We start from the raw sequence: 13,084 nt of genomic DNA, 5'->3' as shown, positions 1-13,084 counted from the left end.
CTCTGAGCTGTCAGCACAGAGCCCGACGCGGGGCTCGAACTCACGGACCGTGAGATCACGACCTGAGCCGAAGTCGGCCGCTTAACCGACTGAGCCACCCAGGCGCCCCTCAATATGTCTTCTTTAAATAAAACTTTTCTCACATTTCAGAAACATTCCCAGGAAGGTATGTATTTTTAAAATTCTAAAATTTTATTCTGTGGCTTACCAAATGGTTTGAGAAACAAAAAAATGACAGAGTGCATATATAAAAATAATGGTAAGATACATAAACATCCAACCATCAGCCCACAGAACAAAGGAATAAACGACTATTTTACCGTCTCCTATGCTAATAGCCCTGAGAATCAGTAAATAAACCATCAGATGGCACTAATTCTCAGAGTTTGTGCCTTAAACACGGAAGTTTGGATTTATTTCTTCATTCATTCCCGGAATCACTTTTTACTGGAAGTCTACCACGACCAAAAGTTGTACTTAAGTAGGAGCTAACATCAGACCAACTGGTCAGAACACCTAAACTAGGAGGCCAGGGGCACCAAGGGGACATCGATATGTAGCAGCCGGACAGATCTCCAACATGTCCACACATGCTCCTCCTCTGGTAATTGTTTTGCCATCTGCCTAGCTGCACAAGCCAGAAACCAGAGAGGGAGCTTCGAACACTCCCTCTTCCTCAAGCCTTAAATTTAATCCAAATTCTACTCCCTAAATATGTCATGAACCAGTCTCTGCCAAAATCTACTGAGAGAACCTTATTTCAAAGTATTGTCACTGGTTTCTTACCTGAACTACTATAATCTCCCGTGGTGCAGTTTTTGTTTCTGATTTTACTCCTGTCTGCTTGCTCTCAACAATGCCAAGAGGATGATCTTTCTAAACAATCCACCTAACCACATTGTTATTAATCTGCTTACAACCTTTTAACAGCTCCCCATATCAAAAAGGTAAAGTAGGCTTCTTAGTGCATTCAAAGGCCTTTATTTTGGGCCCTGCCTATTTGCCAATCTTATTTCTCACCATTTCCTACATTCTCTTTGCCAAAGTTGTCATTTGTACTCCAAAGAGTCTCTGAACACTCCAAGATCTTTCACATCTCCTTGCCTTTAAATATGTCCTCCCTCCTCTGTGACATCCCTCCCTCCTTAGTCACCCGTTCATCCTTCAAACTGAGTTCACCTCAAATTATTTTTTAAAGATGTGATCATGACATTGTTTCATTTGCTTAAAAAACCCTTGTCTTTCAGATACACATACTGAAATACCTATGAATGGAATGGCGTGTGGAATTTGCTTCAGAACAAGATGGGAGGGAAGGAAATGCATAGGATTGGAGATGAAATATGTTGACTTATGTCTTCAACCAAGCTTTCACAGAACTTTGGTTATACACCATTATTAAGGTTTATTATTATAAATAATGCTTTCATAGGGATGCCTGGGTGGCTCAGTGGGTTGAGCGGCTGACTTCAGCTCAGGTCATGATCTCGTGGTTCATGGGTTAGAGCCCCACGTCAGGCTCTGTGCTGACAGCTCAGGGCCTGGAGCCTGCTTTGAATTCTGTGTCTTCCTCTCTCTCTGCCACCACCCCCCCCCCCCCGCCCCCGCCCCTAGCACTCTAACATGAATAAACGTTTAAAAAAATAAACAATGCTTTCATAGCATGTAGCTCACTCATCTACCAAAAATTCCCCCACTATCTTCTTCCCTTAGTGCTTCCAAAATATTTTGTACATTCAGTTGTGCATCTTTTCACAATCAACAGTAATGATCTGTTTCTGTTTGTCTTCCCTCCAGGACTGGACTCTGAATAGCCAGAGGCTTTCACTGCTTATCTCTTAACAGCTACCAAGGTTCCTAGCTTATCGTGGCTGGTCAATAAATGTTTTTGAATGAATGAAGGCACAAGGAAAGTAAACATGGACAAGAGTAAAAATAATAGCTTATGTATTATGTATGATTCCTTTTCCTCATTTAAACAAAGTTGAAAGAAAAATAACATTTAGGTAGAAAACCAATGGAAGAGGGTTTGGAGGCTGTCTGCATCGTTTCTGCCATGAGTTAACTAAGAAACTGAGCCCCCTTGGGGCTCCTGAGTGGCTCAGTTGGTTGAGCGTCCAACTTCGGCTCAGGTCATGATCTCGCGGTTTGTGGGTTCGAGCCTCACGTTGGGCTCTGTGCTGACGGCTCAGAGCCTGGAGCTTGCTTCAGATTCTGTGTCTCCCTCTCTCCCTGCCCCTGCCCCCCACTCACACTCTCTCTCTCCTTCAAAAATAAATAAACATTTAAAAACAATTTTTAATATAAAAAAAAGAAACTGAGCCTCCTAAATTATTGCTGAAATTGGGTATTCAATAATAAATTTTAACAATCACTGAATTCTGTTTGCCTCTTCCATCCACCAGTAAGCACTATTTAAGCCAAACGCTACTGCTCTGTAGTAATAGCTTTATATACAGACATATAGAAATACACACACATACAAACATGAAGGAAGGCAATATGAGAGTGAAGGGCAGATAGACACTTTGAATAAAACACACTTGATTTCAAATCCTCCACCTAATGCCAGCTGGATGTGTAACTTTGGTCAAGTTACTGGAAGTGTTCCTATTACCCAATCTGTAAAAAACAGTGATAACACCAACATTATAAGGCTGTGTAAAGAAAATAATATATACTAAGTACTGACACACAGATACTATCTATTGAAGGTTTACTATCACCTATTTTTATTGTTACCAACTTGTTAACAAATCTCCAACTAAATAATCTCTCTTGAACTAAAAAAGCCTAAATTAAAAAATATTTTTTTAAGTTGTCCAAATTGGCTTCATAACAATCAAACCACAAATACAGTCATAAATATTTTCCCCCTGAAAAGTGAGCTTTATTAACAACAAACCTCACCAAACGAACTTAATTCCATCTTGTGACGGAAATGCAAATTGACTCCAGGGTCATTAGAAAATAGGTCTGATGGGCTTGAAAGCATTTTGCACATATTAGCACCTGAGCTCTTTCCTTGCAATACTAATCCAAATGCACATCATTACACATATGCCACCAGACCAAAAGAGTTTAATAAGCATTAGTTAAGAACTAACCAATCTAATGACGTATTAACATTCAGCGTTTATACAAGCAGATGCATATTGTAGAAAATAGTATTCTGAATACAACTTTATCTTAGTGAAAACATCTTTGGCCTTGAGAACATAAAAACAACTAAACTGGAGAGAACACAGCTATATATATATATTACTACTCCATACTCATTGTCATAAAATACTTTTATTAAAGTTATGGTCTGCACAAAGTAAAATTTCCAATTTTATAATCAACATGTTAAAAACGAAGACATACTTTCATGTAACCAAACTAGTTTAAAGGGTTCTAGGCTTAAATTATTTGCTCGAGTTTTCTTAGTTTAGCTATTTTTAAACTGCTTAAAATAACTGAAAGCATGCATTTTATTAAAATGTATACGAGAAAAGAAGCATCATATAGGTTTATGTTAGAAAATAAACTCTCTGGCCAACCGTCCAGTTTTTGGCAGGAAGGATCCCACGCTCCAGAGGCGTATTAGTTGTTTCCTTTGAAGTTACTATAAAAGACAGACAGACCCAAGTACCCTTGTTTTCCAAAGGAACACATAATGTCGCCATCATTTATTAATTTTGTTACACCTTTTATGACCAAATTAAGCATTTTTGCCTGAGCTTTAAAATTTAGACATTGGGGCGCCTGGGTGGCGCAGTCGGTTAAGCGTCCGACTTCAGCCAGGTCACGATCTCGCGGTCCGTGAGTTCGAGCCCCGCGTCGGGCTCTGGGCTGATGGCTCAGAGCCTGGAGCCTGTTTCCGATTCTGTGTCTCCCTCTCTCTCTGCCCCTCCCCGGTTCATACTCTGTCTCTCTCTGTCCCAAAAATAAATAAATGTTAAAATTTAGACATTAATATTTAGGGTAGTAAATTGTGCAAATTCACTACCCACTCTGACAACATGGAACTAACATAAGGGTAAACATACAGATCAAGGAAACAGAGTTAAGAGTCCAAAAATTAATCCCTCACATTTACAATTATTTTTCAATAAGAGGGCCGGAAACATTCCATGGGGAAAGAACGGTCTTTTCAGCAAATGGTGCTGGGACAACTGAATATCCATATGCCAAAGAATGAAGTTTAGCTCCTTATCTACCTCACACCATCAACCAAAATAAACTCAAAATGGACCTAAGGCCTAAAGATAAGAACCAAAGCTATAAAACTTTCTTAAAAGGAGACACAGGTGTAAATCTTCATAACCTTGGATTAGGCAACAGTTTCTTAAATATGACACCAAAAGCTTAAGCAACAAATAATATATATAATCAGACTTCATCAAAATTTAAGACTTTTGTTCATCCAAGGACACTATCGAGAAAGTGGAGGCTATTGGCAGAATGGGAGAAAACATTTGTAAATGATAGATCTTATAAGAGATTTGTATCTAGAATATATAAAGAATTCTTTCAACTCAATAGTAAAAAGGCAACTCAATTTAAAAATGGGCAAGGCATCAGGGCACCTGGGTGGCTCCGTTAAGTGTCTGACTTCAGCTCAGGTCATGATCTCACGGTTCCTGAGTTCGGGCTCCGCGTCAGGCTCTGTGCTGATAGCTCGGGGCCTAGAGCCTGCTTCAGATTCTGTGTCTCCATCTCTCTGCCCCTCCCTGGCTCACGCTCTCTCTCTCTCAAAAATAAACATTAAAAAACATTTTTTTTTTTAAATGGGCAAGGTAGACATTTCTCCAAAGAACACGTACAAATGGCTAATAAGACCATGAAAAACCACTCGACATCATTAGCCATCAGGGAAATGTAAATCAAAACTACAACAGGATATTGCTTCACATCCACAATGATGGCTATGATTTAAAAAAAAAAAAAAAAAAAGACACTATTAACAAGTGCTACAAAGGGTGTGGAGACACTGGAACCCGTATACACTGCTGGTGGAAAAAAAAAGTGCAGCCACTTTGGAAAACAGTCTGGCAGTTCCCTAAAAGGTTAAACATAAGAGTTACCATACGATCCAGGAATTCCACTCATATACACACACACACACACACACACACACACACACACACACACACACACCCCCAAGAGAAATGAAAACATATGTCCACAAAAGTTTGCATGCAAATGTTAATATTACAGATAAAACAGCTGAAAAAGTAGAAACTTACAAATAAATGTACTAGGGGCGCCTGGGTGGCCCAGTCGGTTAAGCGTCCGACTTCAGCCAGGTCACGATCTCGCGGTCCGTGAGTTCGAGCCCCGCGTCAGGCTCTGGGCTGATGGCTCAGAGCCTGGAGCCTGTTTCCGATTCTGTGTCTCCCTCTCTCTCTGCCCCTCCCCTGTTCATGCTCTGTCTCTCTCTGTCCCAAAAATAAATAAACGTTGAAAAAAAAAATTAAAAAAAAAACAAAACAAATAAATGGACTAAAACTTACACCCAGACAATGGAGTATTCTTCAGTTATAAGAAGGAATGAAGCACTGACACGTGCCACAACATGAACGTTGGAAACATTATGCTAAGTGAAAGAAACCAGTCTCAAAGACGATGCATTATAGGATTCCATTTACATGAAATATCCATAATGTGCAAAGCTATACAGGCAGAAAGGAGATGAGGGGTTGCAGAGATTTGGGAGAGACAGGGAGAAAGGGTTGATGGGAATGATAGCTAAAGGGTATGGAGTTTCTCCTTGGGTAACAAAAATTTTTTTTAATTAGATGATGGCTGCACAAGTTAGTGAATACACTAACAACCACTGAAGTGCACTTTAAATGGGTGAAACTGTATGACATGTGTTACATGATGTTATATGTGTTAAAGCCGTTACCAAACAAAGTTTATTTTAACACATATGTTGAATCTAGGATTAGAAAGGAATACCTAGCTCCTGGTCATCTTCTACCTAACTGTTCTAATTAAAAGACATGGGATATGTCAACAAGACCTAAAGAATGACTTCTTGTTGATCACGTTAATGTAAGAGGCACCCAGAGAATATTTTGCTTCCTGCAGCTGTTGTAAGGCAGTGCCTGACTCATGATCACCAGATCTCCAGCTTTCCCTATTGTACAAACTGATGTTTAACAAAATAGCATCTTGACTATGCAGCTGCAAAGTGAAACTCTGGGAGGCTGAAGACCACTGCAAAGAAATAAGGGATGTCTGGCAGCTGTCTTGGATTAAAGGAGAACTGAAAACCAATTTGGTTAACAAGTCGATGACTCAACATTCCATCTCTCAGAGACCCAGAAAACTCAGTACCACCATATCTAACCTAACCAGAACCAAGTAAGAACCACTAGCTTTCGGGAGGGAAGAAATATTATTAACACCTTAGATATGGCATGGTACCCACAGACTTTCAGCTATAGTCTTTATATATTCAACAAATATTTATTTCATACCTATCTGCGTTGGGTTTAATGGAGAAGATACATAAATGGCCAAGATGCAGTGGATAGTTATTGTACTCAGGAAACAGATCATCAAATTTAAAAGCCATCTTAACATCTAGACTGCAAAGACGAGATAAAGAGGTCATCCTGGCCTCAAAGGCAGCTCTACTGTGACAAAGGACATTTATGTCTATATACGCTATTATGACAATGTAAATAATGAGAATTGCTACTTCATCATTTTATTTTTTATTTATTTGTTTTATTTATTTTGAGACAGAGAACGAGCACACAAGCAGGGGAGGGGCAGAGAGAGAGAGAGAGGGAGAGTGAGAATCCCAAGCAGGCCCCACAGTCATTGCAGAGCCTGACGCGAGGCTCAATTCCACGAACAATGAGATCATGACTTCAGCCGAAATCAACAGACGCTTAACCGACTGAGCCACCCAGGTGTCCCCATCATCATTTTAAATGAGACCTTCAGAGCCAAGAAATCTGCCAAGATGGAAACTAAAGACTTTATAAAGCTGTTTATTAAGCTCTTAGATCCAATGACTTACTGGAATTTTTGAAGAGTATTTAGTTTCTGGTCATGTTCTTTGACCCATAAAGTGATGAATAAATATCACAGCGATTCACAGATACTACCATCTCTCACCATGTTATGAAAAGCATTAAAGTGGACTGCTAAAAATGGCATCTGTGCATTCTCTATCATGGAGAAAATCAGGCCATAGTTCCTCTATACGCTTACCACAAAGCTCTTGTCAATCGTAAACTTCTGCAATCAATTTAGGTTTTAAGAGAAAATGCAGCACTGGGAGGCAGAAACAAGAGAAATGCTAATTAATTCTAAAGCATCCAAATGGTTTGATTCTGAAGCCAATAGTAAATTACATTTTTAACATGACCACACTTTGAAGGGAAAAGAGACGATGGTGTGGAAGGGAGGAAAAATGAGTCAAGAAGTGCCTGCGTAATAGAGAAGACAAAAGACACAAGCAAACACAAAAACAAAGACGTCACCATCTCTAAATCCAATTTAAAAGCAATCAAACCATTTCATTATAGTAAAATAAGGAGATTAGGTAACGTGTGTGTGTTCTTTGTATTCTTTGAGCTTGGATGTGACATTCTATTTTAAAAGGAAAACAATAAATTATCACTATGTTCTTAAAATACATATTTATATACATATATAAAATATACAAAAATACACAACAATAGCAGTTTGTGTCCATCCTTAAGAAAGCCAGGGCCTAAAAGAAAGAGAACTGTAAGGTTTTTAATGAAAATTTTACAAGTCTGGACTCCATAATACAATGTAAGAATCTAGTATACTATTTCAATCATTACTAAAGCAACTCCTGTTTTTTTGTTTGGTTTCGTGTTATGACATTCTTGGAGGGATGAACTTCCTAGAAGAGCAATAAAGGCAAGAGACAGTGATAGAATGCAGCTAAAGGTCATACCAACGCTATGCATTTCACTCCTGAGAAAACGAGTTTAAGTGCAAAGAGAAGTCAAGGAGAAAACCAAGAGGGCTTTTCTCCTGAATCTTTCATCTGGTCCTCTTCCCCTCGTCAAGCACGATGAACCCAACTCCTTACTTTCTCCAGCCTTGCCTCCGGGTTGCCTGGTCTTGCAGAAGAAAATCTGGCAGTGATATTTAAAAATGGCATTTTCATCCTAAATGCTGCATCTTACATACAAACTTCAGACTCCCAACCTCAGCGGGCCCCTCAAGGCAGCGAGGCAATCTATCCTTTGAGTTCTTAAGCTTCCCGCCCTGGTCCCTCCCTGTAAGACTAAGGTTTTTCAACCCTTCGTCTCTCTTCTTCAGCTTTCCACCCAACCTCTGCAGGTCCTTCCGTATCAGCAGGTAAATTTGCTACACAAAGAAAATAGCTCCCAACATTCGTTTTTTTTAAACATGCTATTTATTTAAAGGTTTTATTTTTAAGTAATCTCTACACCCAACGTAGGGCTTGAACTCACAACCCGAAGATCAAGAGTAGCAAGCTCCACCAACTGAGCCAGTCAGGTGCTCTGCTCCCAACATTCTAAAGCTTCTTTTACTGCCTCTGTCTCAGAGAAGGGGCCTCACCGAACAGCCCTCCACTGCTGCCCTGGACCTCATTCCCTTCCCCTTCTCTGGAACTGCTCCATCTGGTAGCCCTTCCCTTATCTTGAGTCTCTCTGTCCAACGGTTTGTGTCCTGCACCTGTAAGCCTATAAATATATGCTCAACACGCTTTCACCATCCAGCCAAACATCAAAAGCTGTACTCCTGCCTCTTTTGTCCATTCACCGACCAAAATGGCCATTTATAGAAACTGCTTCACCTACTTCACTTCCACCAACTTCTCAATCCATTACAGCTCATCTCTTCCATCTCCACACCACTGGCCCATGCTTTATTGAAACTACTGTAATTAAGATACCAATGAATCTCCAAACTTCTCAATGAAACAGCTCCTCTCTCTCTTCTCAGCGACTGACACTTCCAGGAATTCTTTTCATCTTTAACAGTGTTAAAAACACTCTCTAAAGATTTTCCTCCTCCTCCTCTTCCCAAAACCTCAGGATTTTCATGGCCTCTTCTCTATCTACTTCTTAAATACCCAAAGGATCCATATTTGACACTCTTATTCTACAAGCACTCTCTGAGGAGGGCGCCTGGGTGGCTGAGTCAGTTGGATGTCTGACTCTTGATTTTGGTTCTGGTCATGATCTCGCAGTTTGTGGGATCGAGCCCCACATCGGGCTGTGCACTGATAGTGCAGGGCCTGCTTGGATCTCTCCCTCCTCTATCTCTGCCCCTCCCCTGCACATGCGCACACGCACTCTCTCTCAAAATAAACGTTAAAAAAAAAAAAAAAAACACTCTGTGAGGAACCACCACCCATTTCCACATGTATCTATATGCCGTTGTCCCAAATATCTTCCTGTAGCCACAAACTCTCTCAAAAGCACCAAGTTCGTATCATCAACTGCCTAGGAGAAACATCCACCAGACTGTCCCCAGCAAGCAACTCAAACTTCTAACAGGTCCTAAATCATGATCTTCCCACCAAATCTCCTCCTGCTTTCAGGTAATAGTATGACCAGCCACCCAATTCCCCAAGGTAGAAACCTTAGGGTCGTCCGTGAATTCTCTTCCTCCCTCAGATCCCCACCCCTATTCCGTCACCGAACTTCTCTCGCTTCATTTACTTCCTAAACTCTCTTGAATCCAGTTCCCTCTTTCTGTCCCCATTCCTACGAAGGTACTTAGGATCTTCTTATCTCATAAACGCACCATTTCAACCACTCTCTACCGCTAGTCTTTCCCTCACCATATTCTTATTCTGTATAACTACCAAAATTATCTTGCTGAAATAAATTCAAACTTCAAACAGACCACCATATTTTTCCCTGTCAGACTGGCAAAAACTAAAACAGAAAATAATACCCTGTGCTGGTCATTTGTTTAGGGAAATGGACATTCTCATAAACTTGGTGGGGGAGTTATTATTAGGCAAAATATTGAGATACTATCACCAGACTTATAAATGTGTATACCCTTTGATCTCGCAATTCTATTTCTAGAAATTTGTTCTATCAAATTAACCAGAAAGTATACAAAGATATGTCTCCCTCCCACTCATGCCCTTCTTCACCTGGTAAAACTAGAGCTCATCCACGAGTTCAAAGGTCAGCAATTCCCTCTTGTGTCCACAGCAACTTAGTCACACCTCTGCATCACAGTGCAACCTATCTTTCTCTCCTGTAGTAAACTGTAAGCTAAGAACAATGGTTTTCGGTGTTTCTTTATCACCTATCCATATCTGCACTACTTACAACCACGTCTAACACACAGTAAGGGGCCCCAATGCACATGTGTTGAATGAAGGCATTTTCTTCCTCTTCACACAAAGAAGTCGGATTTCCAAAATCTGGAACTTTTAAAAGGTATGTCCTAAAATGCTGGTGGACTCCAATATATGCTTACATTAAATTCCTGTATTTTTTAAAAGTTTTTTTTTTTTTTTTAAATTTTTTTTTTCAACATTTATTTTTTTGGGACAGAGAGAGACAGAACATGAACGGGGGAGGGGCAGAGAGAGAGGGAGACACAGAATCGGAAACAGGCTCCAGGCTCTGAGCCATCAGCCCAGAGCCTGACGCGGGGCTCGAACTCACGGGCCGCGAGATCGTGACCTGGCTGAAGTCGGACGCTTAACCGACTGCGCCACCCAGGCGCCCCTAAATTCCTGTATTATAACAGGAATTCAAGCAAAGCAAATAGTCTTGTGAATTTATATAAGCAAATAGTCTGTGAGTCTTTTTTTGTTTGAAGTTTAGCTCCTAAAGGCATGAGTATCCCCATACTGGGTCAGAACTGTGGTCTGTCCAACTGAGGATTTTCTCTCTGAAAATGGTACCAAGAAATATGTTGTAAGACACAGCTATCCTTCCCGACGTTAGGTTAAAAATGTACAACTGTGTTCTAAAATACCTGACTTTTCTTCAATAACCTACCACGAGTCCATCATACTTGAAATCATGTTTTGGAATCATTTAATGTTTCGATACTACACCAGAGCTCTCTTCCATGCTATCTGTTATATAAATAGCATTTTACATGTAAGTAGAGTAAGTACATAAGTAGCACTCTACATCCATATACAAGAATGTAAGGAGTTTGGTTACGCATGTTTTTCCAAGTTGAACTCCTTTTAAAAAGTTTCAAGAGGATTCCTAATCCTAATAAAGGCTTCTAACAGCCTAATCCCATCCTTCATGATTTCAGAAAGTTCAGTTCTACTCCTTTCCATCCTTGTCTTTCTAGACTGAAGAAATCTCATCTTTCTATTGTGTCCTTACAGAGAAACGACTCTTTACTCTGCACTATTTCACTTCTCTTCATTTGGAGTTATGTTACAGGATCTAAACTGAAACAACAATGTAGTTAGGTCTATGAGATTTACTTCAATTTTATAGAGGTCAAGAGAATTTCACCCCTGATGTAAATTAGGAAAGACAGCCTTCAAAATACCTTTGACAATCACTGTACCCCAAGACTTACAGGAAATCATAAGGTAGTCCTCACAGTTGCTTTTGTCATCATCTTGCTGGTCCACAGGGATCCCATTGGCATCTATGACTGCTTCAGAGCCACAATCTGCTACCAGTACTTCTTCTGAAACGACATCCGTTGTCAGAGGATCGGTGACAATTTCTGCTTCTACTACACTGTCATGAACGACATGTTCAACATGTCCAACATCAGACACATGTATGGATTCACTCGTCAAGACATGTTCTGGCATAGACATTGAGGCTGAAGTAATGTCGGAAGCCAAAACATCATCTGGGACCGTGCAATGTGCTAAAGAAACTTCTTCGGTTACATCTGAGTCCAGCACCTGCTCTGGAATGATGACCGTTTCAGATACATCTGCTTCTTCCATGATATCGGGGCAGTGAACATCTTCTATAACAACATCCTCAATAACATCTTGGATAACAACAGAGTCTGGGTCATCAGGAACAAAGTTATGCACAGTTATGTCTGAATCCACAACATCTGAAACAAAAACAGTCTCTTGTACTTCCACAACAATTTGATCACCATCCATGTGTGTAGCATCAGCTCCTTAAAAAAAAAAAAAATTAAAACCACAAATTTCAGGTAGGTGTGCAAGTCTACCTCAAATAATGTAAATGTTATTCGATTTCTAGCAGTAAAACAGACTAGTTCCACAGTTTTCTCAAACATTAATGTAGATTAAAGAAGAGGGAATCTATTTTTGAATCATATCAGAACAGAAATTTTTAATACATGAACTTTTATTCTCATCCCATATCAAGTTAAGATAAGGAAATACAGAAAAACTAAGCAACCGAGCCAGTCACACACAAAAAAAATTCATGAAAGTCAAATTCTAGGCTCACTAAAGTTAAGCTCATATACACAGGTACTTAAGGGAAGATTATAAAACCAAGTGATGTAACTTCTGGTGGCAAATACACCATTTTCCTTGATTATATGAGTTTTTCATTTCTTTTTCCTTCTTGCTCTCTTTCTCCTCAATATTTTTTCTTCTTTCCATCTCTCACAAGTATTTTTTAATCCATTTTTTCCCCTTTCTCCCCCTCTGTTCTGGAATAATATCTCACCAATAACCTCTATTTATGACTATGGAAATTTAGAAATTATCCTCTGAATCTAGGATATAAAAGGATTGGGGCATAAATGAAAAAGACGGCTAGAAGGCCACAGTTAAGAAGAAAAGACAACTGGTTAAGGAATCTCTGTGGACAGATGAAATGCACACAAGCGCAGGTGCTCTGGAGTGATGGAGGCCAAGGTCGACTGGAGTGGTGCCTGCCCCCACTTCACCAGAGTATTCCAGCTCTATCCAGCCTCCTCCCGTCCCCCTCGCCCCATACCCTAAGTCCCCAGGAAGCTCCTCAGAATATAAGAAACCTTACTCTGCAGTTAAGGAATGAAGGTAGAAGGTTGAATCAATTGAAGCCCAGTGAGGTTAAATGACTTCACCAAGATCACACCGTTTGCACAGATTATGGTGCTCAATAAATATTACTCTGAATGAATGCCACAAATGGGAATCGAA

At 40.0% G+C, this 13,084-nt stretch overlaps 1 protein-coding gene across 6 annotated transcripts in view; it reads right to left on the bottom strand.

Moving 5' to 3' along the window:
• The window catches only part of ZFX (zinc finger protein X-linked), a 55,765-nt gene that overhangs the window by 17,248 nt on the left and 25,433 nt on the right, over positions 1 to 13,084 (bottom strand). For all 6 annotated transcript variants that reach the window (XM_047843501.1, XM_047843496.1, XM_047843497.1 and 3 more), the window contains exon 3: positions 11,533 to 12,102. In XM_047843501.1, coding sequence (XP_047699457.1) covers positions 11,533 to 12,102 — 570 coding nt within the window. The remainder of the gene's footprint in view (positions 1 to 11,532; positions 12,103 to 13,084) is intronic.

The sequence above is a fragment of the Prionailurus viverrinus genome, chromosome X (genome assembly GCF_022837055.1).
Source record: "Prionailurus viverrinus isolate Anna chromosome X, UM_Priviv_1.0, whole genome shotgun sequence".
Classification (NCBI taxonomy): Eukaryota; Metazoa; Chordata; class Mammalia; order Carnivora; family Felidae; genus Prionailurus; species Prionailurus viverrinus.
This window is presented reverse-complemented; position numbering and strand designations above follow the sequence as displayed.